Source organism: Kwoniella europaea, chromosome 1 (genome assembly GCF_036810445.1).
Source record: "Kwoniella europaea PYCC6329 chromosome 1, complete sequence".
Classification (NCBI taxonomy): domain Eukaryota; kingdom Fungi; phylum Basidiomycota; class Tremellomycetes; order Tremellales; family Cryptococcaceae; genus Kwoniella; species Kwoniella europaea.
In genome coordinates, this window is record NC_089487.1 from 3,598,489 (window position 1) to 3,626,265 (window position 27,777).

A 27,777-nucleotide genomic window follows, 5' to 3' on the forward strand; every position below is an offset into this window, starting at 1 on the left:
GTGAAGATCGGTGGCGTCAAGATGGTTTAGACTTCCCGCTGCCAGAAAACTGATCTTCTTCGTATTTACTGGGAGAGTTATCAGGTGATAAATTCAGTATCCACTTCTTGAGTTGACTTGGCGATAACTAGAGTTAATACGTAGTTCAGGAATGTCTACTTTATTTATCGATAAATTATGTGAATGAGAAAAAAATGTAAGATGGAGAGGAACAAGTCGGTAAGACAAGATTAATACTTTAAATATATCAGGACCCTACGTCTCTTCTGTCTTCGGCTGAGTATTCTAGTGCACGAAGATGCCACGCAGAACACACGACACAAAACGGTATGTTGTGTCTCATCAGTCAGTCAGAATCTTATTGTCGCTTCTATCCACACTTGGTGGAAAGCACAAAGCGTCGATCCGTATGTTTCCAGTACAATAATTCCTCGTCCGTCAGTTGACGTATTCCAGGAAAGTATGTGGTCGTTCGTCGTTCCTGCTGAGCTGTTTGAAGCTAAAAGCGGGTATGAAGAGGGGGAAGAAAAGGGACCATCGCCGATTCAAGCGGATTAGAAACGTATGCTCTTGTTCTACCTGTTGATGACGGAGAAGAATGGGATCAGTAAGGTTCTTGTTGTCTTTGAGACAACCTCGCCCTGATCCTCTCCTGCATAAGCATCTATGCTTCTACACGCAGCATAGCATAGATGCGGATGTGGTAAGTTGACAAAAGAAGCTTCGTGGTGTGTGTCAGTATGAAACGACAGAACAAAAAGATCGACAAAGATCAATTGCAACATTTGGAGATTAGAACAATAGATTCTATTCGCCAAACATGAAACGTATAACCGGGTGCCTGAATTTCACTCCTTTGGTTGTAAAGCTGAGGCTTTCTGTAGGTCATGCTGTTTTGGGGCTGATTGTCCGAAAGTCAAACTTTGTTTATTGTCCTATGTCCTCGGCAAGGATGTTATCCAGATGGTTCCAGATGGATCGCAACGCAAGCGTGAAGTGGATTGATTCGTCAATGTTGAATGTGACGACACGAAGGCATGAGCATGGGAACAAGTGAAAAAGCCAAATAAGCTTGAAAAGTCGAATTATGCCACTTTGGCCTTGTCGGTAATTGCGTAAAGTATCTTTTTGTGGCATTCCTACGAGTACACTTACACTTGGGTGGGATGGATCGACGCGTTCAACAACCATTTCCCACGTGGAACAGACTCCATTTCACGTTCACGGTTAGTTGCATTCTCATTGACCTTTAACAACATCCCTCATCTCTCGCATCCATCCCCTCATACCCCCTCAGAACCACCATACAAGAGGAGAGCTACCACTATGTCGACTCAACAATTCACCTCCATGTTCTCCTCGAGGCTGAGTTCAGCTTATAACCAACTGCGAGGGGATCTAGGAGCACCCCAGACAGCGACGGAAACCATTGACAAGCTTGTGGAAAGGATAAACACCAGTGCTGCTGTTGAAGATAGACGTACGGCTGTACTTGGCTTGAAAGGTCTCAGTAGGGATTGGAAAGAGGTCAGCTACCTTTCGGGCCAGTTTTTTCTGTAGGCATCCAGCTGATATAACTTGATTGAGATAGGATGTTGGTATACGAGCTATGACACCTCTCATTGCTGTCTTGGAGCATGATGCACCATTTGACGTGGAGATAGCAAAAGCAGCTCTGGAGACTCTGATGCAGCTTTGTGAGACTGCTGAAAAGGTCAGTTAATATGTTTGTCTTATCATTGGGTAGAGAGTAAGCTGACGATATTGAATATACAGCCTGCGAAAGATGATTTAGGTCTCAAGTTTACCGATGCCTTCCTTGAGGTAAGCTAGACTACCCGCTAAAGTCTGAAACAAGCTAACTGTAGTGATTTACTATGCAGCAACCCAAACCACTTCATTCTTTACTTTCTCTCTTATCCAACTCGCCATCTTTCTACCCCCGATTCTACTCCTTACAGTTCCTGTCACAGCTATTGACCTCTCGACCAGCCGTCGCTCAATCATACATCATGTCAGCACCACCTCCCGGTGTCGATGGGATATTATCGGTGTTAGATCCAGCGCCACCACCAGGCAGTCAGCCCCAAGCTGCTCAACTGGGTGGAGGAGCTAGCGAGATGTTAAGGAACGAAGCTCTATTACTTCTACCTGCTATGTTAGCTGGTAATGCCGACCTACAGAAGATCGTAGCTTTCTCGGGAGCTTTCGAGAGACTGTTCCAAATCATAGATTCGGAAGGCGGAGTGGAAGGTGGAATAGTCGTCCAGGATGCTTTGACGGTCATCGGTGGCTTGCTCAGATTCAACGTTTCTAATCAAGTGAGCATCTTTCGACCTTACTGTCTCACGCATACATCATGGCTGATACTTCATTGGTAGAACTACTTCCGAGAGCTGTCTCTCATCCCCACTATCCCTAGGATCATCGGTTTCCCTTCGCCTTTACCCGCTGATGTACCCACACCAGACGAGTTCGCTCTTCAATACTGGCCAGAACAGAAGATCTATAATACCGGCTTGGTTCTTGGGTTGATAAGGATGCTTGTCGGGGGTCCAGGTGGTGGTAATCAGGTGAGCTGGACATATGCTATCGACTTTTGCGAATCTGACGTTTGATGCATAGACCGCTATGGTGACCGGAGGTGTGACTCGATGTCTCGTCGAACTGTCTCTCGCATCAAATGCCCCAAATGGTATCAAATCTCAAGCACTCAATACTTTAACACCTATTCTTCTTTCTTCACCTGCGAATCAGGATCTCCTCTCCAGCCTCCTCCAAATCATAGATTCGGAAGGCGGAGTGGAAGGTGGAATAGTCGTCCAGGATGCTTTGACGGTCATCGGTGGCTTGCTCAGATTCAACGTTTCTAATCAAGTGAGCATCTTTCGACCTTACTGTCTCACGCATACATCATGGCTGATACTTCATTGGTAGAACTACTTCCGAGAGCTGTCTCTCATCCCCACTATCCCTAGGATCATCGGTTTCCTTCGCCTTTACCCGCTGATGTACCCACACCAGACGAGTTCGCTCTTCAATACTGGCCAGAACAGAAGATCTATAATACCGGCTTGGTTCTTGGGTTGATAAGGATGCTTGTCGGGGTCCAGGTGGTGGTAATCAGGTGAGCTGGACATATGCTATCGACTTTGCGAATCTGACGTTTGATGCATAGACCGCTATGGTGACCGGAGGTGTGACTCGATGTCTCGTCGAACTGTCTCTCGCATCAAATGCCCCAAATGGTATCAAATCTCAAGCACTCAATACTTTAACACCTATTCTTCTTTCTTCACCTGCGAATCAGGATCTCCTCTCCAGCCTCCTCATCTCGCCTCTTGTAGCCGTACACGCAGATGATGAACATCCCAACGGCGGATTCGTGAGGATACCGAACAAGCCGACTGCCGTAGCTTTAGTTACTGCTGTCATCGAAGGTGATCCTAGTGCTGGTGGGAGAGGTCTCAGAGGTAGAGCTGCTGGTGTGAACATGTTTGAGGTGAGTTGACGTGCACTCGATCGCCCAGATTTTGTAGCTGACACAATTCCAGGCATACGTATCGGGTAATGATGACGCTCGAATTGGTATTCTTTCTTCCATGGTGGCCCCTCCATCAGATAATCCCAACGCCAACTTCCCCGATCAACCTCAATCAGCAGGATCCCTCATTCTCTCTGGCTTACTTGACCTACCTCAATCTTCTACGGAGCAATTCGATCCTTATCGACCTCTATTCTCGTGTCTCTTACTTGCGCACCTGATTCGAAATTCCGAACATGCTAAGAAGTTAGCCCGAGATATAGCCATTCCCTCTGGTGATTCTGGCGATAGCGCCATAGCAGATGACGAAGACAAAGTCTCACTTGTCCAGTTGGTGGTGGGCAACCTTATGATGGCCTCGAGAGAACAGACCGAATGTGTCAACCGAGCTGCAAAGGAAGGATTGACGACTGGATTACCAGAAGAAGAAGATTGGACCAGAGTGATGGTTGGATATTTGGTACTATTGTGCACTTGGTTGTGGGATAGCCCAAAGACAGTTAAGGAGTTTTTGAGTGAAAGTGCCAATTTACAAGTCGTGGGTTGGCTAGCAGCACAGTGGTAGTCCGATAGCGTGTATGTCAGCTAATATACGATTATAGCTCATTCAACCGATCACTCAAGCTACCGGCATTGATCCTTTGGTCCAAGGACTGAGTGCATTCCTCTTAGGTGTATGCTATGAGTTCAACAGAGAACCAGGAGAAATCACTCGGTAAGCTCGATGTTTGTAGATTCTTCTTAATCGTAAGCTTATATAAGATTGCAGTGCAACGCTTCATCCCATTCTCCATTCTCGAATTGGTCCAGATCAGTTCGTCTCTCGGATGGCGAGATTACGAGAAGACCCTCGATTCAGAGCAGTCCAACCTGATGCTTTCGATACGGAAGGAAGCGATGCCACTGCAGCTGCGACGGCTGAAGGCGAAGCGGATGAAGTTGATGAAGGGCTGGAATTGTGGTTTGATTGGGCATTTGTTGATTTCTGGAAGAACCACTATTGTGAGCCCTCCTTTCTAACGCAGATGAAGCAACGAATGATGCTAATGCAGTACTTTCAGACACCATCCAGCGATCAATCGCGATAGATCCGGATGCTGTAAGGGGTTCCGGACGTGAGTGCCCGCTTTCCTAAGGGAAATGGGAGTCATTGACTGATCGTATTGATACTCGCTGCAGCTGTCGACGATGGTGAAACTGCCGCAATCATCATGTCACTCCGACAGAAACTCAAAACTCAGACTGATGAAGTGGTACAACTTCAATCTAAACTCGAAGCCCTGACCAAGGAAAGCAAACAAGAGGTCAGTCCGCAACGTGCATGACATATTAGATCGTGAAGGCTGATTCATTCTATTTGAGTAAACAGAAGGACACATTGGTCCACGAAGTCGATTCGCTCTCCTCGCAGATTGCTACCCTCTCAACGCAGTTACAGGAAACTACAAATGCCCGATCGACGTTGGAGGAAGAAATATCGATCTTGAAGAACGAATATGAATCCCTTAAAGATATTGCATCTTCAGCTGAAAGTACTAAATCGGAACTTGAGAAAGTTTCAGCCGAACTTGCAACCTTGAAAGATACTCATGAGAAAGCTTCGTCGGAATTAAGCTTGGCCAAAGCCAGTTCAAAATCTAGAGAAACCAAATTGAAGGATCTTGAAGCGAAAGTCAAAGATCTGGAAGAAAAAGCTAAATCCGCTCCTCCACCCTCAACTACGGATAACGCTTCGTCAGAAGGGGATAAGAAAGCGCTAGAAGTGAAGAGCAAGGAATTGGATGAATTGAAGAAATCTCTCGAGGAAAGTAAATTGGCGTTGGAGAATGCTCAGAAAGCGCTGAAGGAGAAGCAAGAGCTGGAAGAGAGGTTGAAATCGTCCGAAGAGAAAGTATCTTCAGGTGAGACCAGGTCGAAAGAATTGGAGGAGAAGACAAGTACGCTTGAAAAGAAGATTGAGGAATTGGAAAGTAAACTCAAGACTGCTGAATCGGCAGCACCAGCACAGGGTGGTGGTGGAGGCGGAGAATCAGGTAAAGCGGCTAAGAAGCGAGCTGCAGAGCTCGATAACAAAGTGAAAGAGCTAGAGAAATCTTTGGAGGAGGAAAAGACAAAGAGGGAAGAGGAAAGTAAGGAACATGAAGATCTTTTGGTACTTTTGGATGAATTGACGGCGAAGAGGAATGCAGATAAGAAGAAATTGAAAGAGAATGGAATTGAAGTTAGTGATGATGAGGATGAAGAGGAGGAATAAAGGTTTGAGTCAACTATGGAATATAGTACTGGTGATGCAATATAATGATATGAATGGATGCAGTACACGATTTTTGGATTGGCTCGTCACGAGAGGATCCGACATATAACAGTCGAAGGGTCTTGTTAGTCTTACCGATTGTGACTCTTCCGCTCGACCCCTTGTCCAATCGGTATCCTACAAGTGGCGATCTCTTCGACATCTCACATTTGACAGGATCATAAACTTTGAAGGGGCCCGATCTCGCGACTGCATACAGATCTTCCTTTGACCGAGGTTGGTTTCAGCAAACTCCTGACCTGTCTGGAAAAGAAACGTGCAGTATATGTGACCCGATGATCGAAGAAAGGATTCAGAAGCCTGTCACAGTAACTGGGTCAATTGACAAGAAAGGACAAAGTGCAACAGGGATATTAAAAGTCATCTCAATCTATAAATGGATGAAAGAATGCATCAACCTTGTTAATAACACTCATAGTATTCTGTATTCTTTTTCAGTTCTAATCAGATACATATATGAGACAATGTTCGTGAAGACCCTTTTCGCCGTTTTACCTCTGATCTTATCCGCCACTGCTGTCGATCAGCCTGTCAGTATCAAGGGTGAGTAACTTTATACCTCTCAATACTGTATCGGAGTCGCTGTACTGTATTCCAGTCAAGACACGTATGGAACGAGTCGCTGACGAGCGTGAGTGAACTCGTATCCTCTATAGCTGAATCAAAGGAGAACCTGTGTTTCACCGTTATCAAAGGCGAATTTAGCGTTGGTCAAGAAGTACACCTGTAAGTTGATTTGATTGGCAATTGCCACTATTACTTTCACCAAGGCTTGATACCCTTGGTATCGTGTGAGACATCATCATCAATAACCTTGATCATTTCTATCTATCGTATCCAGCGCAGGGTGCAGAGCGAAGCCAAAAATACTGCTGTCAAAACTCTTGCTCGAGCACGCACGTGCAATCCTAAGGCAGCCACAGCCAGAGGTTTAGGTTTGCCACCGGCGAGTGTATGGTTACGTAACGATGATAACCAGATCTGTTTATCAGAATTCTATTCATAGCTCCCTCCCTCAACTCCTTGCTCTTTTTCTTTTCCCATTCCCCTCTCGCTCCGTACTCATCCATCCTCAGATCCTCACCAGTCATTCATTCGTTATCAACCAACTCTGGTATCACTCCTGGTAACTTATAGCTGCTGATATCCTCCGCTGTATTTGGTCAAATACCCATTGAAAACAACTCTTCAACCCAACTCCATTGTCTTTCGCGCCTTTCAACTCCGCTCACTGCTTTCACTGTATCTTCACCGGATGGTCGGATCCACAGTTCTCGGCGGCCCAAAAGGCGATACCTTCTTTCGAATCTACCCATGACTCCCTCCTTAGATCCCCAACATGCCACCCTCCACCCCTCGACCTAAATTCTCAATAGGCGATGCCCCTCATCATCCTCCACACAGCACCCCGTCGACCGCAATAACTCAAGGAGAGTTGGAAGAAGCTGATATAACTGCACGACCCAATCCGAGACTCTCCCCTATCATTGCAAGAGATACCATCCTGTCCTCTGCCAGTCCAATCCAACCTCAATTTGCCGAACTCTTGACTCCCCTCAAACTACGTAGAAAGAGAAACCGCCCGCCAGTCAATCAGCAACCTACCTCCATACCGCCTGTAGCCATACCGCCTGTAGCTGGTCCATCTAGATTAGGTTATTACACTTTAGAAGGAGATCTATATAGAGGAGCTGTCAGAGATCCAACCGTACCGGATCAACAGCCGATAGATGAGGATGCTGTCTCTCTGGGCACGAGCAGTACATCTAGTGCGAGTTCCACTTGGTCAGAAAACCTTGAAAGGGCACGAGCTGTCATCGAGAGATTTGGAGAAGCTTTAGGAGTAAGAAGAGGCAGTCATTCGTCTGGCTCTGATACGAGTGATACGACCGATACTGAGTCTCATGGAGGACGCTCATCCGCATCGATAAAAACGAGAAAGAGGAGGAAAAGAAGGGGATCCAAGCTTAGCAGGATTGAAACTGCTTTGACTCGTCAAACATCCAGCAGTCCCCATCCTCCAAAACGACAACACCTTCCGAAACGAAGAGAATTTACTTTGCTTTTACCACCGCGTTTAGGAGAAGTTGACATAGGTGTCAGGAGCTCTGTCTCTTCCTCGGAGAGAGAACAGTCAACTTTAGTAGATGGCGATGGTAGTCCTCAGTCACTAGGTCAAAAATCATACCCACCTGATAGAGTAGTAGTCACTCCCTCTTTGCCGGTTGTCGTCGAACACATACACTCACTTCGTCTAACAAATGGCCTTTTCCCCATCGATACTACCCCACTTCCTACTCCCGGTCCCACACCAAATGTACCAATGCGTAAAGCCGGATCAGCTCCGGGACGCTCCCGTACACCTAAAGGCCCTCCCTCATTCCCTTTACCTCCTCGACCGCTAGCGTCTCGTACTCAATCAAGACTGCATGCCCTCAGAGGAGATATGGCAGCAGACCCAATCAGACCAAAATCTGTCTCGGACCTACTCGGCTTGTCCAGACCGGATTCGACCGCTAGCTTGACATCTCTCAAAGCCGAGTATCACCCGCCATCAAGACTTGGGACACCTGGGGTTGCGAAAGACGGATTCGATTTCTCCAAGAAAGGCAAGGCAAATGAGACTTGGTGGTTGGATGTATCCTGTCCTGGCTGGGAGGATCTGAGGGATCTAGGAGAGGTCAGTCGTTTTTTCGTCCCACGTGAGTATGAGCAAGTGCATCTCTGATCTGTCTTGTGTTCTCTTCAGCTTCTCGGACTTCATCCTCTCACTCTCGAAGACGTCCTGCAACAAGATCCGAGAGAAAAACTAGATCATTTCGATAAATTGGGTTACTATTTCCTGGTAGTTCGAGCTTTGGATGAAAGTTATTTCAAGTACACCCCTGGATCAGCAAGTGCATCTGGCGCGACGCTTGCTGAGGCACCGGCTATACGGAGTGCAGATACTGCACCTGAGATATACGAGATGCAGGAAACGGACAATCGAGAGAGCGAGAAGAAGGAGGGCAGAAGGAGAGGTTGGGGTATGGGTAGAGCTACTGGGAAGAATGCCAGTAAATCAGGTGAAAAGGTTGAGATCGTCGAAGATCATCCTGGAAAAGAAGGATTGGAAGGTGTTGGAGTGGGTGCTGTCAATGTGTATTTGGTTGTCTTCGCAGATGGAATTGTCAGCGTGAGTACCCGATTATCAGTCTTCCTGAGCATAACTGATTATACTTGTTTTCGTTCTTCGTAGTTCCACTTCGAAGATATCTCAAAACACACTCGACGAGTGCTCGAACGTGCTCTGAACTTCCCCAATCCAGAACATAACTCCGATTGGATAGCCCACGGGTTGATCGATTCAATCGTAGATGCTTTTTTCCCCCTGATTCGATATGTCGATGGAGAAGTGGATGATATCGATTCTTTGACTATTGACCCTACCACCGATCCGAAGAGGACTACAGCAGTCCTGGAGAGTGAACCTATACCATCACCAGAATCTTCATGGAACGAATTTGAATTGAATGAAAAGCATCTATCATCAAATGAGAAACCAAGTTTATTACCTCATATGTGGAAACAACAACCCTCTCGTCTGCGTCAAAAGAGTACACTCAACATCAGCAGGACTCTGCGTGATAAGATCAAGATACCTTCGTTGCAGATACCTCTTCCTCGACCTTTCATATATTTCAGGTTATTCTTCTTACCTACTTCCTCTGCTATACGAAGAAAACATCAACAAGTCTCAGAAGCGGTCTTTGATCGATCGACGATGTTGAAGCGGATCACAGATATGAGAAGATTAGTGACTGGCTTGACTAGACTATTAGGTGCGAAAGGTGCTGTCATTGCGAGATTGAGGAAGAGAGCCAGAGAACAGGGTGCGACGATGGAAGCGTATATCGGGGATGTCGAAGGTGAGTCGTCATCTCACGTACACTTGCGAGACACCGATGCAGGGAGTACAGACAGCTGATAAACGAATGTTATTCACCTTCAGATCATATCCTGTTGTTACAAACATCGTTGTATCATTACGAATACATCTTGTCGCATTGTCAACCTGCGTATCTATCGCATCTTAACGTATCTTTCTCTTTCGCCAGAGGTGGTACGGATCAAGCTATCTTAGCGCTGTCTACCGTCACCATTTCCATCCTGCCTATGCAATTCATACTGAGTAAGTCGACATATCTCTATCAACCTTAGTGTTCCGGATTCAGAAGATGAGTTTCTGATTTGGTGTATTGATAGGTTTATTCTCCATGAACGTTAATGTACCTCATAATGGTGATCCCGATATGGATGCTCACGAACACGATGACGGTACTCCTTCTCCTCATGGTTACTTCGATGGTATAGTGATTGCCATCTTCCTCGTCGCGTGTGTGATGGTCATGATCATTCGATATTGGAGGTGGCTCGCGAGAAAGAAATGGTCAAGACTTAGAGGAGCGGACGTACCCGATTTCTGGGAAGGGTTCTGGGGTTGGAGATGAATTGTCTCTACCCTGTCACAATCGGTTATCCGTTATCGAACCAAATGCCAAATATTTGTGGATACAATATCTAGATTGTCGAATTTTAGATCACTGAAGCTTGGAACAAGATAGTGTTCGTTTTCATCACTTTTTCCTTCATCGTAACTGAATTATTTAGATACTTTGTGATTTCATTAGACCTGATTAGGAGATATCAAGCATCATCATCAATATATCAAAAATACTTTCCATATATACCACTTTTAGGATAGATCAATATAACGATATCATTTATTACACATGTGTATTAAATTGATCAAACATCTGTTCTCGACAAGTCTATCTATCCTCGCATTTCTTGCATGCTGGTAAGAGCGCTGAGAGCCACCTCAACATTCAGATATCATCAGAGTTCCAAGTGACTCGACATCAGATGTTCTGATGAGACTGGGTGGCCATAGCCCTAATTCGATGCAGGAGACCGCTTTTGAGATGCATAAGGTACTATACTTCCAGAAAACATCATCTAAACGAAATCAACTAATGCAAGAAATATCTGAGTCTGAGCTAACAAAGATCGCAAACTACCTTAACAAAAGATATGTACATCCATAAGTTGCCGACCAGAACTTCGCTTGTCGAAACGAAGTCATACAGTAAGTATCAATCACATGATCATCCTAAACAAATCTTTTCGTTTATTCAGTGAATCAATATAAATAATTGAACCAAATATCTAATTCCTCAAATTGCCTTTGCCATCTTTTCAATTCCAATTCCCTAAACTTGGTTTCCAGCCCATGACCGTGGTTGTGTTGGGTATAAGCCAAATCATTTAAATGATCTTTACAGGATTCAATCCAATCTTGACCTTCCTTCAAATACGATTCAATCTCTCCATCATCCATATTCTCTTCTTCTGAAGTTTTCAAATGATCCGTTTTACCCAAATCTTTATAACTAATCTTTCTTTTCGATCTTTTCTCGATCAATTGCATAGATACTTAAGATATCTAAATGGGAATTTACCAATTCGAAAGCCAGAGAACAAGTTAGAGGCGTAGATAGATTATTGTTGAGAGAGAGGAACGACGAATAAGCTTGAGTGTAATTTTCGATAATTTCCTTTGTATTGGATAAGGTCCGAGGTAAAGTCGAGAGAAGTCGAGCGTATCGCATTTGTAGATATGGTACTGGGTAAATGAGATTTGGGAAGGTCTGAAGGAATTTTGGTATTATTGTGGATAATGTTTGGATCTCTCCCAAGGTGGCTGCTATATGAGATACTGTATCAGCTCTGGCGGTATCAAAAGTTCAACGACTATTTGGACCTACCCTCTTCATCGTATGGCAGTAGCACACCCTTCTGTTCTTTCTCCCAAATCTCACCTACTACACTCATAAGCTCCTCATACCGTTGTTTAAACTTATCAATAGGGATGTTCTCGGAACACCTATCACATTCCCTTTGTTCCACAGATCCCGTGATCCTCCTTTCAGATTTGGAGGATCTCGGCGAGGAAGATAAGGGTATGATCCCACTCATCGTACATTTCTGATGCTTTGCAGCCCAACGACAATCTACGATAGTCATCCAGCAATGTGGACATAGTTGAGAATGGTCGAACCCGAATTTTTCAAGTGCCGCTTGACGAAGATGTATTGGCAGGGCCAAGTCAATGTATGATATAGTGATCTGTCCAAGCTCTTTCATGTGAGCTTATAGGTATTGTTACCAAAAAGAAAAAAAAAAAACAAAAGCTTGCCTCTTCACCAGGATATATCGTCTTGTTCGCCACCAGGCTCATACCATCTTTAACGTTCGGTCCAGTATGGAAGACAATCTGACAATTAGGTTTGCAGGATTGACGTATGCTGGATAAGTCGGGCGAGAGACCAATACCGACGGGATTTGTTGATGTGTCGTATAATGTGAACAGGCATGAGGATATCTTTGAGACATAACATTAGTGCTCGGCAAAGAACAGCTGTTGGAGAGATCTTAGGAAGTATCAGGCAGTAATGATACATACTCTTCCAACCAAGGTTTCGAAACCATCTTCTTCATCGATTTGGTATTGGCACAATCGGACAGTATAAATTAAAGTCTCCCCTTCACATTCCGGCTGAGCAAGGAGCTGGATGACACTGTCGTGGATCTTTAGTGTCTCTTCGTTGATGTGTGTGCAGTCCGTGTCTGCGACTATCCCCAATTATTAGATATAGATCGTGGTGCTGAAGGAATTGTATTCTAGCTCACCAGGATAGTCTGGAAGCGGGTCGTATAGCTGCGTGATTGTAATCAACTTCAGCGATATCATGTTCATTAACGATTCGCTACTACCTACCTCTCTTCCGAATCGTCGTGCAGTCAATACTTTCGCCACCAACCTCGCGAACGTATTAGGGATCCATCCGGGATTATTGGCTAGTCCTCGGCATTCATCATTGAGTGAACACCAAGTACTGGCATAGCATTTCTGTCGTTACAATTTCAGAATCAGCTAATTACATGACCATGTCTGACGAGACTCTTACCACACTACAGAATACGTGGACTTGGCATCTTGAACATTTCAACATCCTCTCTTCCACCTTGTCAATGTCGATATTCAGGTCCTCACTTATCTGTCGTGCAGTCTTCAGACATCCTGAACAATGACTTGATAGTAATCCCGAATTGAGTGTTGGAAATATTGGAGTGGTGGAAAAGATGATATCGCCTTTCTCGACTGGTGAGGTCAGATCACCCAGGATGACTTTACGTTGCCCTTTGATTGGAATGAGGTTGTTCATGGGTTTCGATTTGCCAGGTTTGGAACGATGTGTTTGGGCAGTTCGGACCATTAGATATATTGTATGTGTGTATGATTGTTAGACAGCTTGAAGATTCGTTGAGGTTGATTGTACTGGTCTTCACGTGGAAATGGCCGTCGGAGTCCAAGAAAAGTCAAGACCGGAATTGGAAGAGTGATTAATAGGATCTGGTTGAGATCCAAGAGGGATTCCGAAATGATTCGTGGGAGTCTGTACGGCACAGACAGTCTGATGAGTGACTGCCCATGAAGAGGAAAAGTGAAAGGTGTTACTCGACTAATGAGGGGAGTGATGAAATGGGAGATGGATGAGAGAAACAAGGATCCAAAGGAATCAATGTTGGAAAAGTTGATCATGTTCATTCGCCACCCGGACATGGTACTGTAGCTCACAATTCACACAACGCACAGACGCACAGACGCTGAATACTGTGTCACCTCTGTTATCGCTACATGTTCCAAGAGATCGACCATACCAACTCATGCATGACCGCGACCCACCATCCATTTAACCCCTTCTCAATCATTGGATACGTATATCCTTGCTAATATCACTAAGAACATTACGAGTAAGATTGGTTAAGATATCAGCTGTCTCATTTTGCCCAAAATCAGCCGCGTATCGAACTCGAAACGATATCTGTTCCTTCCTTTCTCTCCCCAGTCCCACATCATCTGATCCCTCTAGGTACATGCATGGCTTCTGAGCAGTATGATCGTAACCCAAGCGCCTTGACACCTGCATGCATACAGTATTCCATACTTGTCATGGTGGACTAAGAAGGGTGATGACGCAATGACCATCAGGTAATCAACTCATTGGCACGTGGTTATTTAACGTCGTATCCTATGTTTGTAAACAAATATCAACGTCGCCTGCTCTTATCTTTCGTCTTTCGCCTTCAGACAATGCAGACATCATAGACGATCATGACTCCTTGATTTCGGCCTGACAACAGAGCTCTCATCTCAGACAGCCGCATCGTAGACTGCTTCGTTCAAGCGGGTATCAGTCCGCAAAGTTCAACATCACGGGTGAAACGCTCGACCCGCCTTCTATCAACTCGGACGCAACACAAGATAGACATCATTCAGGCCCATCATGCCAGATCTTCTCACCCCTCAAGCTCTCGCTACAGGTACTTCCCCATATTATCTATCCTTTCGTATCCTTCCAAAGCTACAGCTAATCGATGTCAATGTCCGCCTTAGCTGGACCATTGGTCCTCGAGACGCTCTTCAAGCATTTCATAGGCCCAAGACCTGCGGCTGATAAAGGGAAAGCAAGGGAGGATTTGATGTATGATGAAGGTTAGTCATTCTGGTCAATTTGCTACGTAGGAAGGAGAGCTGATGTATCTGTTTCATGTAGCTTTCGTGCTCATGAAAGTGAGCGTGTCTTCTCACCCATTGCTTACAATATAGACCTAGGCAAGCTTACGTCGATCAAATTCGTCTAGACGTTCTTGGAAATAGCTACCAAGTAAGCTCACCATGCTGATCAACTAATCGGGCATCAAGCTGATGTTCTGAGGCCTATAGGTATCCCGTAGCAGCCCTTCAACGCTTCGGTCAAGTTCGTACCCCTTCACCCCCATGGGTTGGCGTACATCGAGTGACTATTCCTCGATCATCCTTGAATGATGCTGCAGAATATATGATCCAAGGGTTTGGTGGTGAAGAGATGGCATATAAAATTGCAGGCGGTACGAAATGGTGGCAAGTCCGCGCGGGGCAAGGGGTGGAAGGGGAATGGATAGTGATGAAGAAGGATTGGAAAGAGGTTGTTGCGGAAGAGAAGAGGGAGAAGCAACAAAGGGCAGAGCATGGTGTGAGGGAAGAAGAGGAGGAAGGTGAATGTGAGTATCGGTGTCTCACTTGTTATATTGTCCTACATTTGACTGACCATTCAAAGCACAGTCCGGCCGGAAATGGACAGATTGAGGTGCATGCTGTATAGTAAGTCATACGAAAGGCTACCCCATCGAGTTCGACTGACATAACAGCTTGCGCATAGTTCATGGAGGAGCGTGAGTAGATTGCTTCATTTGGACTCATAACACTCATGACGTACTCTTTCCAGCTACTATTGGGGCTCGATCAATACTCATCGATATACAATCTGGAGATATGCTCGAAAAATGCATGGAAGTTGCTTTGCCGTCAATTACAGGAGTAAGTTCTACATTCCATAATGGGGATCAGAGTTTCCGAAAATTGACTACTCATCATGCGACAGAAACACCACAGTATCCCTTTCCATGTGCGATACAGGATTGCTTAGCGGCCTATCTCTATCTCACTAATCCTCCCCCTGAGGCGAAACATCGGCCTGTAGACCCTAAGAGTATCATACTAGCTGGAGACAGTGCGGGTGGGGGACTCTGTCTAGCCTTGTTACAGATTTTGAGAGATACGGAAGGTCTAGAGCTACCTGCAGGAGCAGTCTTGATCAGTCCCGTGAGCTTATCCTGTCAGACTGAATCAGGCTTGCAAGCTTATCCGTTGTTATAGTGGTCCGACTTGACACACAGTTTCCCTAGTATATTGCAGAATACAGCTACTGTAGGTATTTTACGCATTCATCTCTGCATTCACTTCTGACGGGCAATTGCTACCTGTGAACAGGATATCGTACCCCCCTATGGCTTCATCCATGTGAGTCTAACTTGTACACTGCTAAGGCTTGTTCCAGTCACTGATATATCGAGAACAGAAACCTTCATCCCTTTGGCCACCACCTCCGCCGATGCTCACCGACGAAGTACAGCGCCGATTACGATCGAGAGTGAGAGAGGTTTTATCCAAACTACACCATCATCCTCCGAAGGTCGAAGACCCTCAACAAGTATCCGCGGATACAGATAACATTGGTAAGGGGATACCGACCATGCAGCATTCCACCAGCATCCCTGACAGACTCAAAATATCAGAGCCATCCGGTCAACTGGACAAATCGAAAGAACAGAATGAATCAGACTTACATCCCCTGGCCGAGAAATCAGAAAACAAACATCCCGAACCTCAGACTGAACCTACCTCGAACCCTTCACGTGCCAATCCCGCTGATTTATTTCCTACCTTGGTGGAAAAGCGAGACAAGGAGACTCGGCCATGTACCCTAGCTCAGTGTGATACACCTCTCAAGTTGACAGTCAAAGGTGAAGAGATCCTGATTGATACTCAAATCCAGCTATATGCTACAAACGCTCAATTGTGTCATCCATGGGTATCACCGGTGCTTGGTTATTTGGGAGGTCTACCGCCTCTTTTCATCATGTGTGGTGATAAAGAAGTCCTCCGGGACGAGATCATATTCTTGTGAGTCGGACTATTCTTGATTTTCACATCAATGAAAATTTCAGCTTACCCTTTGAATGCTTTCAGAGCCCACAAAGCTGCCAACCCTGATGCATATCCGATCCGAGACGATGTCAGACCGATGTTACCCTCGTTAGAAGGGATCGAAGAGAAGTATAGCGCTACCAATGTCCACTTGCAGGTGTATGATGGTGAGTCAGATCTTCTATTTTTCTCAACTTCTGAAGCCTCGTCTCGACCTGATGATCAAGGCAGCACTAACACGTGATTCCAGGTGTATGTCATGATCTCCCTTTACTGTCGATGACCCGTCCGTCGAGAGGCGCTTTCAGAGCGATTGCAAGTTTTGCGAGATATGTCACACCTTCAGCTCCTGGATCCCGGTATATATCGAGATCCTATCCTGCTACTCCTAAAGACTCCGGTTCCAACACTCCTGGACGCGTAACAGCTAAAGGAGCACCCAAGGATCAACATCCACCGCAGACTCCGCAAGGATCGCAACAATCTGCCGCCGGCGGTACCTCCCCCCCCATTACCACCGACCAAAAAATCATGGAACATGTTCTGACCACCACTCCTGCTGTCATGTCTCCTCAAGAGTCCCCGACAACGACAGTTCACAAGGGTTCCAAGCAGACTCCCATCTTAGATCTCGATCTAGGGATTGAATTGAGCAAAATCGAATCTCCTGCAAATACCTCACTGCGGCATGAATATCCAAGAGATACATTAGATGTGAGGACTTCGCATACGCCCAATCGTAACGTCTCCTTCGCATCATCCATCAACTCCTCTACTGTATCATTTGAGCGAAAATCTGAAAGAAGAGAATCCATCTTACCGACTTCACCTAACCCTAACAATGGCAGTGGCACCGGATTCGATAACAATGGTGCGAAAAGGGAGAATAGTCAGCCAAGTGGAGATGACTCGGGACCCCGGTTCGAAGAAGGCCGGACATTTTTGAATGATTGGAATGCCAAGGAGGGCGAGGCTGGATGGGCTGGCATATACAAGGGAGATGACGTGAGTGCGAACAAGATTCCCAGGTCCTTAGTACCTCTCCATATGGGCTTACGGGCATTTATATTCTATGGGAGTCGAGCTGACCGAGTCTCATTCCACGTAAAGCCATTCACCGACCACATGATACGCGAGCGAGTATCTACCACTGGTATCCTCAGACCTTTGGAACCCCCAGATGAACTTCAAGCTATGCAAATGCCCCTTGACGAAGTTGGCTATATCAAAGAAGGGCCCGCTATGCGATATATCAACGGTCAAGCCCTGTGGGACAAGAAGTATCATCGAGCAGCCAAGAATGTCAAGAAACGGAGAGAGAAGAATCTCAAAATTGCCCATAAAGAGGGTGGGAAGTTCAGTGCAGAAATGATCAAGAAGGCTCATGAGGACAAATTCAAAGGGAGAGAAAATATAAAGAATCTTGCTCATGAGTATGAACAGCAAGAAACGAAGGACGAAAGTGGCGTGATGGAAACTGCTGAAAGTTGGAATTGGGCTTTGAACGGTGAATCACCACCACCTAGTGCGATTATTTCAAGAAGGGATTTCGTAAGCGTGATCGATACTATTTACGGATTGAGGTATACTGACCAGTTCCGATATATGAGGCTAACAATCTTGAATGGTGTACTGATAGGCCGAAGCACGCCAGTTGGCATTAATGGCTGACCGACTCGATTCGTCTCACAACACCTCTTTACACGGGTTGAGTATCTGGGTGGGACTGGCAAGTTTCTTCTCAAATTCAATGGAGAGAAATAAAGCTACTGAGGTAATTAAGATTGCACGGGAAGCTAAGAAGGTACAGAAGGATTCGACTAAACATGGGAATGGTGAAAGTATGGATATATGGACTGATCTGGATGATGGCGGAGATACGCCTGATCACGATGATGACGAGAGAGAAGGATCGGAGAGGGTTATAAGCAAACATGATGATATTATACGTAAGATCAAGTCTAAAGAGGGAAAAGATAGAATCAAAGGGAAGAGAGCATTAGAAGGGAAGAAAGAGGTTAAGAAAAAGGGGGTTATAGCTAGTTGGTTTGAATCTTGGAAGAAGCGGAAGGACAAAGGGAATCAGGGAATATCATAAAGAGGTGAATTCGAAAAACGGTCTTCCGGTCTTTCGTAACGGTCTGAACAGCTCTACTCGTGGTCTTATGATAATGGCAGATGAACCATCTGATATTAACATATGCATACAGGCCTCTCATATCTCTTCTGTACTCATTGAAACTTGACATCGATGTCGAACATCGATATCTAAATAAATTGTATATATGCCTTGATGATACATGACTTATTATTGTGATTTACGAATTTGTTTGATCGCTCAGTTGAAATTGCCAGGTAACGATTATGCAAGAGCAAGATGTGAGATAACGTGATACTTGGTACTTGTTACTTATTTTCTCTTCTTTGAATCTTCACTCTCCTTTATCCACTTTTTCGGTATACCTCTATCTACCAACGCTTCAATTACCAATTTCACTTGAGAACCTTGGATCTGTACTTCTTGCAGATTCAATTTAGGTGAAGCACCGGGTAAGGGTTGGACTATTCAATATAACGGATAGATTCATTGATTAGCCCTTTTGCTATGTTTGGTATTTCGTGCTTTGCGGGTCCAAGCGGGAAACTTACCAGAAGCACTTCCTGCGCAAACTTTTCTCATCTCTTCTGCGAATCCATCAGGATCGATGTTGAACGTTTCCAGTCCATATACGTGAGTTACTGTTTTTCGACCTTGTCGGGTTTTCACTGTCATCGTTATAGGTTGAAGGGTACCTTTTCTGTAGGATAGACAAAACCGCGTATCAGACTATGATATCCATAACCCCCAATCTCAGAGAGAGAGAGAGAGAGAGATCGTGTTGAATTTCAAATTTCATGTAGACTCACTTGATCACCCCTCCCAGACTAACACTCCAACTTACCCCACTCTTCAATTTCTTCATCACCTCATCTCTAGCCATCTTATCCCCAGGTTCAGGCCTCTTGATCCCTACTGCTCTTCCCAGCTCATCGTCCAGGAGGACATATCGATGATCTGAAGGGTGAATCAGGGAATGTTTGGTCAAGTATGAATCTAATGCCGATTTCAATTCTGATGGATGGTGAAGTGTGGATTTGCTATATATTAAAGAAGAGATGATGAGGTTAACGTCGGTTCCCTGTTTTCTCGCATGTGTATTCGTCTACTGTGTATCACGAACATTACTCACTCCACTCCAGCTGCTTCCCAGAAACCTATAGCCCCACCAGAAGGTTTCCACAGTTCCTCAACTTCCAATTCCTTCCCTTTTCCCTTTCCTGTGCCACCGCTCGTACCACTTGTTTGGGCATTGGTTTTCTTACTCGATTCTCCATCTGGGTTGGAGGCAGCTTCTCTAGCAGCCTTTTTGGCAGCTTTTTGCTCTTCTTGAGCTATCGTAGTGAAATCAGAGTGATTCTGTAGTGATGGATGATGAGAATCGAAGCTATTAGAAGTCAAAACACATACATATTAGCCACGTTGGACTAGTTTTCCTACCATTGCCTTTCGATACAATGAAGGACAAAAGGTCACTAACCTCTGAACATACACTTCCCCTTTAGTCTCTTTGATCTTTAGCAACCCCTCTTTACCCAACTCTTTCATCCATTTGGTCAACTTCTTCCAATCGCTCTTGGCAATTACCACTTCTTCCCTTCTCTCTTTCGGGATATACGATGGTCGATTAGGTAAAACGTGTGCGGAGTATAGTAAGGATGCTGGGATGGGGAATGAACTTCCTTGCAAAGATGTCAAAGCTTGAAGTAAGGATATGGAAAGTAAGGTTGATATTTCGGAGGATGAAAGTGGTTCGGAGGATGATGATGGGATCGATGACGGACCAGGAATGGATTCGGGCTGTGGATCTTCGTCTGTGATTGATAGCTGCTGAATTGCTGGTTCAGAGTGTACAGGTGAAGATGCTTGATCAGGTGGTTGAGCCAGTGGATTGATAGGTATAGGCAAGCTGAAAGGAATCAAAGAGGGTTTACTGCCGAATTCCCAAAGGCTATACTCCAGTTGGATCAGAGCGAATACAAGTTTGTAAGAAGTAGAGTTCACCTACTGATCATCGATTATGCATAGTATATCCGCAAACTTCCCTTCTTCTTTCTCACCCCCCTCATTCTGGAGATTATCTATCCTCCTCTCCAAAGCACCTTTCATACCTCCTTGAGCTACTACCCTCCCTACGCCGACATATCGTACATCTTCAATGCCGTTCAAAGGCGAAGAGACGAATGATACCAGTTGTCCTTCTTGGACGTCGGGTAGTAACCATGGTTTCGATAGATTGCGGACGGCAGGGATGAATAGTGGTGCACCTGTTAGGATGGGTGGTGGAAGGGGATTATGGATCTGGATGGTAGGTAAGGGAGGAGAAGGCAAAGGGAGGGATAAGAGGTATACTAATATTGACAAGACAGACTGGTAGTCAGCTCGTCGGTCAATTGGTCAATAAGCAGAGAAATCGGAACTCACAAGTGGGGATATATTCTTTGGAGTTACGTCCGAATGTCATCCATAGAGGATCACCATCAGGCGTCAACCAAAAGGTCTAATCGACCTTGTCATTAGCACGACTTCATGGTAAGTGTATGATCGATGTTGAGATGTACATACCCCTTCTGTACCAGCGCTAGTCTCGAAGTTAGCTATCCTCACTCCCTCGGGTAGAACCATCTTTCCCAACTCTTTATCTGCACTTCCATCCTGTGCTTGGCTCTCTCCTCGCAAGGAAGGATACTGTTCGTAGATCGCATTGAGCAGCTGTCGTCTCGCCGAAGACCGTAAGGGCGTTGCGTTTGATTGGTGAGCTAGAGGTTTCTTGAACATGATTTCGCAGACCGTATCGTTCGCTCCCTGAAACGTCGGGCAGGTCTACTTATTGCTCGGTGCTCTGATTGATGCTAGATGAGTTTCTATACGAGTATATAGAGAACAGAGGGATGAAAGATGTTGGTTCTTTGTCCTTCGAAATGATGGTTACCCCACGGGGTAGTGGCGGTAGATGAGATGCAAACACTAGAGATACAGGACTACCAGAATCTATGAACTACATGTACATGTACAGTATATATATCTCCCATTCCTCCCCAAAGCTCCTAGTCTCAATCTGGTCGAAGACCTGCGCCTAAATCTCCTTGATCTTTTACGTCCGACCCTCCATCTACTGACGGTGTATCATCTTCATCCTGGCTCTTTCTAGTTTGCGTCCCAAGATAATCCGAAGAAAGCTCAAAAGAAGGATCAACTCTTGTACCTAGATGTGGGACTATCATTCCATCTTCCTATGTACAGCAATTCACTGTCAGCGGAATCCATCAACTGGACTGACAGGTAAAACCCACCAGTATCACAGTCGGTTGACTAGGATTATCATGAATATCATTTTCTATGTCTTTGTCACCTGATCGCGACTTTGATTTCGGTCTGAACTTTGAAGATAAGATTTTATTTTTATCTTTCTTACCAATATAATTGTTTTCCTACAAGTCCCAATTCAAGTTATTCAGTCCAGCTTCACCTAGTCAGTCTCAAGTAACAGCAAGAGGACTTACCTTGAGGTTGGAAGTACCGTTCAACTCGTTTCTCAACTTGTTTCGTGAATTTAATACAGTTAATAAACCCACAACGTGAACTTTAGGATGGAATAGTCTAATTGCAATATGAACCATCAGCTACTATCACTCTTTCTTGTCAGAGACGAAGGGGCATATTCCTGACTCACTCGAAAAATGCGTTCATTCCTGCATTCGTTTTTACTCCATAGGAAACCATGAACGCTATAGCCACCATTGTAGAAGGTAACTGAGTTTCGACCGATATGCTACAACCCAGATTGATAATCTATCAGTACTACTTCCTTTGATCTCTTTACTGAGTCTTGGTAATTTGTTATATATGAGGAGATGATTCACGTAATCAACTTGTTGATCATTAAATCCGTATCTGACCAGCCGGTACGTGATTTTATGAGTTTATGAAATATGATCGAAGTGATCAAAAGATCCACTACTAGAGTACCTCCGATCCAAATATAAAAGACGGGTTTGGTCGGCTATCCATATCAATTTTGGTGTCACAGACGAAACGTAACGTCAGTTGTGGAGACAAGTGATGACCCTGCGCGATGTCATGAATAGTGGACTTACTCCTAAACCATACGCATCAGGTAATTCAGATAGCATGACTGTGCCACCTATCGCACCACCTATACTTGCCAGGCTGCGTAGTCGTCAACAAGGTCAAAATAGGGCAACGAAGCCTCGATAATAAGATGGATTGGCGACTCACAGGAATGGCAATACGATGATAGGTACCCATTTGGATCTATTGTGAAGTTGGAACGCTCTTTCAAGGTAGAATATCTGAGAGGCAATTTAGCTTGTCACATACAGGTATGGAAAAACAGATAAACTTACTTGAACGAAAGTGACGGTCGCACAATCTAATATAGGGAACCATCTGATATCTATTCAGGAGATAAGGGAATTAGCCCGAGATCATGTTCTGTTCTATCTTGTATCATTTTGTCTTGGTTTGATTGAGTTTGATTTGATTAGGTTGGGATGATGAGTAAAAAAAAAAGGGAAAGTACTCACAATCTAGCTGAATCAACCTATACCAATTCCCAAACCCACTAGCAAAAGCATGAAAAAAGAAACAATCATTGAATATTGTCGTTGTTACCGAAAGCATCACAACGGAATATAAGATGATCTTATTGAATAGTCGATCGGAAGGAGTCCAAATGGCATTCCAAATGAGTTGTTGGATTATACATCCTAATAGCATTGAGTCAAAGGCGAAGCTAAAAAACACCAGATCAAACGACAAATCAGTAAAAACACGGTATATACATATATATATGTATCCTCTTGAGGGTCCTTGATTGCTGTTACGTTTCATTGTGTGAAGATGAGCCCAATTCACTCACCCTAAAATTACCGGACCTAGATACAAACCAATATGTTTTTCAATCCCCCCTCTGGTCAGATCGTTGAGCTGTTGAGGGGTAAACCCCACTCTGTGCGGCATCTTCACCGGAGATCCGATCTAAATCAAGTGGAACTCGAGGATATGTCTAAGCCTAGTTCTCGAGGGAGCGGAACGAAATGTTGATTGGGAGAATGTCCAGCCGAGCACGAGTTGCTAGATGTTGAATGTAGAAGGAAAGGAGGAGGAGGAGGAGCGGAAGAGATAAATCTTGATTATAGCATCTGCGTGAATGATATAATAGAATTGACTATACTTTAACAACGATTTCAACTTCTATTGAAGATGATGTTTAGATGAGAGTTTAGAACGAAAACGAAAACGAAAAAGTAAAGAAATTCTTGCTGAAGGCTGATTGATGGATTTCGCTCAATACCATCACATGGATGATTATTCGATAATAATTTTGGTAAAGTTTGTTTTTGGATCTATAGCATCTAACGTCATGACATTCACCGTCCCCATCCCATCCTTTCACGGTGACAAACAACCGTCTGTTTGCCCCTTTCGGCGAAATTCAACCGACACATACAAACAGATGTTCAGGGATTGATGTTGAACCCTGGGAGATCGGTTCCTGATCGACCTGGTGTTTGCTACACAATAATGAAGAACTGTCAGTTGCTACATCGTAGTATACCATGTTGCATGTCTAGATGCTCAACGAACGTTGTATATATCGCAGATGCACCTTCAGTCTGAGAAATTCCCGCAAAATACTGTAAATTCCCTATTATCAATCGCGATTCCTTAGGAGAGCATCTACGATATTCCAAAATCTTATTTTAGATATACACGATACGAGACAACTGATAGTACCATAACATCTCGTTTCATTTTCAATATATTATATTATACTTGATTTAAATTATCTTGTTCCATGTCTTCATGGATACATGGATCCCGTGAGCGCTACAGTATCAGTCTCTCATTCATTGCTTTTTCCTTCTTTCCGAATGATAATTGATCATCGATTATATGACTTCCCAACCGAACCAAAACCGAGAATCAGCTCAGCCCATCCTCTTATCATACCTGAGCAGTACGAATTCGTACTCACGTATCCTATCACCTCTTTTAGTCTCTATAAACTGCACATCCAACCCACCCTCATTCTCCAAATCATTCAATTCAGACATTATAATTTCCCTTGCTGTCTTCCCCGTTGGATGAGGTACCAAGGCGTCTTTTATATGTATAATAAATATCTTTAGTCCTTCCAAAGGTCGTCTGTAGATTACGCCAATCAGCTCAAGCCAAGGCAGTCTCACAACATCATACCAAAAGCGGAAATGATATTCTTCGTAGTTTTAGTTACTCACTTCTTACTTTTCGATACGAATCCAGCTAATGTTTTCAATTCCTGATATAACCCAGGTGGGCTTAGATGTCCGAACATCAGATGAGCAGGTCTTGATGAATCGTATGAGCATTCAATCTTTTTTCCGATCAAAAACATAATGGTCAGTATCGAGTATAATAGTAAATTTCCAAAAGAATAAACGAGATGAACAAATCCAAGATGCATCAGTGAAAGAAACGAAAATCAAAGAAAAGACTGATGAAATTGAGTACTTACGAATATCCCACATAATCTCCCATCTTTAAAACTCTTGCTAGCCTCTTTCCAGATATGTTCATTCAACCGCTTTGCTTCTTTGCCTCTTTCGATATCTATATCTTCTTCACCGGAATTTCTATACGACGATTCGACATCACCAAAAAACAAGAACTCTTTACCTTTTCCTTTTCCTTTCGTAGTTGATGACGAAGAGTGAGATGAAGATGAAGGTGGAGTTTGAGTTAGAGCAGATGGATCATAACGTATGAACATTGCTGAAGATTCGTAAGTGTTTTTGGATGTACATCCATGTGCGACTGGATAGGTGAGTAACGAGATGGGGAGAGTGGGATGTAATGGTCGATGTACACGTTCTGTACTTAGGCTAAGATGAAGCACACTCATGTTAGCACAATATCTCTTGATGATGTTTGTCCACAACCAAGTCCATGATAGAACTCAACGAGATGGTTTGTTCACGACGAAGGGAGAGACGAGGTGAATCAACTTGGACTTACGGACTAAATAACAAACAAGAATTATAATTCTCCTCCGTCCCTTCAACCTCACCATTCGGTCCATTAACCAATCCCAATCCATTCTTACCGCTATCACCGGCACCATCAATTTTCCTCTTCTTCCTTCCAGAGTGATGAGGTCTATCACCTTCTCTATCCGGAACCCAACTTCCCAACTCTGGCCATAGTCCACCTTGATAAGCTTGACTCAATTGTTCCAGCGTTTTCCTCGTTCCGTACACATGCGGTTTAGGATGAGTCGCCGCTGCTGCTGTTGCTGCTTTAGTCTGGTTATTCGATTTATGAGGTGAGGCATTATTGGTATCTGTAGGAGGTTGGGTATGTTGAGCTGATTTGGGTGGGACCGAACCGGAGAGCATGATTAGGGATCCGACGTGATCTAAATGTGCGTGGGTGATAAGGTAACACCTAAGGGTATAAACCAGACACTGAATTAGCGACACACTCTATGAGGTATGTCAGTGGTCAGGTTAATTGCTCACGCTAGAAACGAGAACACATGAGCAGCTTGTAATAACGGTGTATTATAATTTTTTGGGAATTGAAGATCCGGAAAGAGATTCGACGAAGATGTAATGGGATTGGACAATATGGAAGCCAGAGCACCTAGTCCCGATCCTGTGACATTTTAAAACGATAGTTAGTCAAATGCGCTGGGAGTGGATCTTATAGGGTTTCTTGCGGATGGTAGTGTACAATGAAGGATGTTGATTGTTGATGAAGGATATCTGATGTTTTCCGTATGATATGGTAACTTACCACCTTCCAAAGCCAATACTCCATCTTCCCAAGAACTCTTCGAAGCTTTGACAAGGTATCTAGATTTACATAAGATCAATATCGCTATTATTATCATCACCACTTGAGAGTGACGAAAGACTCACCCCGAACAATCCGTCTCTAATGGTCCACCCCCACTGCCCAATACTATAATCTCAAAAGTAGGTTCGAACTCGTTCTCATATTCATTCGACAAGGTGATTGTATCCACCGCAGAAGATGTAGATGTGGATGTAGTCGTAGATGTAGATGATTGAGCTTTATTCGTATCATTCTCATTCTGGTTCCCCTTCTTACTCTGTCTTAACTTTGGTACTGATACTCGCATAGGCAAAGGACTCTTTGTCCTAGTTGTTCTTCTTGATCTAATTGACATTGTCCTCTTGTTATTATTGTCTAAAGAGGTGGAGTCGGTCCCTACGCTTGTCATTCTGTTTTGGTACTGATGATATGATTGTAATTATAGGATTGTACAGTGTTTATATTGATATATGTGATCGACAAGGCAGGTAAAATATAGGGTATAAATTGTGGTTATTAAATCGTTGATACTTGATCACTGATGGCCGGATAACTGGATGACTATCTGTACGTATAGGATATCGTAATAGGAGGAATATCTGAGATGAGATATAATCGTGTGAGATCGATCGTTTACTGTTGTTTTGTTGGAGATGGGGTGAGTGACCGTATGATCGTCCGTGGGTTCGTCTTGATACAATTCCTTGAACTGGATTGGTATGCTTATACCTATGCTTAGGTGAACCGCACTAATGAGGGAGTACGTACGCATGCAAAGTCATGACAAGGTAATCGAGTAGTCGATGTTATGTTATGTTTATATTTATCTCCTACTTTACCATCTGCCCATTCCTTGATTTGACATTTGACATCATTGATTGACTTGTCCAAACGGTAAACGGTGCGATTCACGCCCAATTACCCGACGCCTCTTACCTTATTCCTGAATCATAACATCATTCATCCCGTACCTTGGTCCAACAGTCACTGCGCTACAGTATACAACTATGCAAACACAGGTCTTCTCCGTAATCTCTTAAGGGTTCAAGGTGGGATTTCCCTCCATCTTCCGGATTAAGGTTAAGTGGATCTTTTTTTCCAACTCCAGGACAGTACGCCACGGGTTTTTCATCTTTTCATGTGGCTCATCCTTGACATCAAGTGCAACATCAGTTGGTATTTTGTTGAAGAACCGATTTACCAGATCAGTGATCTGAGACATGCAATACTGGGTGTCTGGTGGTACATGTTATAGTAGACTTTAGCTCACTCACTCCTGCTAAAATTTGAATACCATGGATATAACATGCAGGTGGTACAGGTATCGTATATCGCCTTTGATACTA

The 27,777-nt window shown here is 44.3% G+C and overlaps 7 protein-coding genes across 7 annotated transcripts; 3 read left to right on the plus strand and 4 right to left on the minus strand.

Annotated features, from left to right (window-relative positions):
* Positions 1–1,326: 1,326 nt before the first annotated feature.
* On the plus strand, positions 1,327–5,798 carry V865_001363 (uncharacterized protein; the record flags this gene model as incomplete). Its single annotated transcript, XM_066225182.1, has 13 exons — positions 1,327–1,527; positions 1,592–1,714; positions 1,777–1,824; positions 1,884–2,321; positions 2,382–2,573; positions 2,626–2,644; positions 3,198–3,502; positions 3,555–4,082; positions 4,147–4,259; positions 4,314–4,546; positions 4,606–4,659; positions 4,724–4,848; positions 4,914–5,798. The coding sequence occupies 13 exons, from the start codon at positions 1,327–1,329 to the stop codon at positions 5,796–5,798; spliced, it is 3,264 nt and encodes a 1,087-aa protein (XP_066081279.1).
* A 1,399-nt stretch (positions 5,799–7,197) lies between these two features.
* V865_001364 (uncharacterized protein) lies at positions 7,198–10,348 on the plus strand (the record flags this gene model as incomplete). The annotated part of the gene is made up of 5 exons (XM_066225183.1): positions 7,198–8,538; positions 8,608–9,033; positions 9,097–9,766; positions 9,850–10,029; positions 10,104–10,348. 5 exons carry the CDS (start codon positions 7,198–7,200, stop codon positions 10,346–10,348), a joined length of 2,862 nt encoding a protein of 953 aa, XP_066081280.1.
* A 692-nt stretch (positions 10,349–11,040) lies between these two features.
* Positions 11,041–13,177, minus strand: V865_001365 (uncharacterized protein; the record flags this gene model as incomplete). The annotated part of the gene is made up of 8 exons (XM_066225184.1): positions 11,041–11,295; positions 11,360–11,601; positions 11,666–12,026; positions 12,097–12,282; positions 12,364–12,533; positions 12,591–12,618; positions 12,679–12,810; positions 12,869–13,177. 8 exons carry the CDS (start codon positions 13,175–13,177, stop codon positions 11,041–11,043), a joined length of 1,683 nt encoding a protein of 560 aa, XP_066081281.1.
* Positions 13,178–14,248: 1,071 nt separating this feature from the next.
* On the plus strand, positions 14,249–18,589 carry V865_001366 (uncharacterized protein; the record flags this gene model as incomplete). Its single annotated transcript, XM_066225185.1, has 16 exons — positions 14,249–14,285; positions 14,359–14,457; positions 14,519–14,535; positions 14,607–14,629; positions 14,689–15,005; positions 15,067–15,105; positions 15,164–15,176; positions 15,230–15,321; positions 15,386–15,606; positions 15,661–15,711; positions 15,775–15,804; positions 15,863–16,467; positions 16,534–16,658; positions 16,742–17,496; positions 17,602–18,042; positions 18,131–18,589. 16 exons carry the CDS (start codon positions 14,249–14,251, stop codon positions 18,587–18,589), a joined length of 3,324 nt encoding a protein of 1,107 aa, XP_066081282.1.
* A 312-nt stretch (positions 18,590–18,901) lies between these two features.
* V865_001367 (uncharacterized protein) lies at positions 18,902–21,367 on the minus strand (the record flags this gene model as incomplete). The annotated part of the gene is made up of 8 exons (XM_066225186.1): positions 18,902–19,053; positions 19,141–19,289; positions 19,399–19,629; positions 19,722–19,976; positions 20,070–20,540; positions 20,598–20,940; positions 21,014–21,089; positions 21,155–21,367. The coding sequence occupies 8 exons, from the start codon at positions 21,365–21,367 to the stop codon at positions 18,902–18,904; spliced, it is 1,890 nt and encodes a 629-aa protein (XP_066081283.1).
* A 275-nt stretch (positions 21,368–21,642) lies between these two features.
* On the minus strand, positions 21,643–23,572 carry V865_001368 (uncharacterized protein; the record flags this gene model as incomplete). Its single annotated transcript, XM_066225187.1, has 10 exons — positions 21,643–21,822; positions 21,883–22,020; positions 22,093–22,189; positions 22,263–22,361; positions 22,453–22,592; positions 22,687–22,759; positions 22,829–22,902; positions 22,957–23,006; positions 23,137–23,345; positions 23,472–23,572. The coding sequence occupies 10 exons, from the start codon at positions 23,570–23,572 to the stop codon at positions 21,643–21,645; spliced, it is 1,161 nt and encodes a 386-aa protein (XP_066081284.1).
* Positions 23,573–24,543: 971 nt separating this feature from the next.
* Positions 24,544–26,840, minus strand: V865_001369 (uncharacterized protein; the record flags this gene model as incomplete). Its single annotated transcript, XM_066225188.1, has 7 exons — positions 24,544–24,760; positions 24,853–24,968; positions 25,110–25,476; positions 25,610–26,038; positions 26,113–26,248; positions 26,390–26,448; positions 26,515–26,840. The coding sequence occupies 7 exons, from the start codon at positions 26,838–26,840 to the stop codon at positions 24,544–24,546; spliced, it is 1,650 nt and encodes a 549-aa protein (XP_066081285.1).
* Positions 26,841–27,777: the final 937 nt, after the last annotated feature.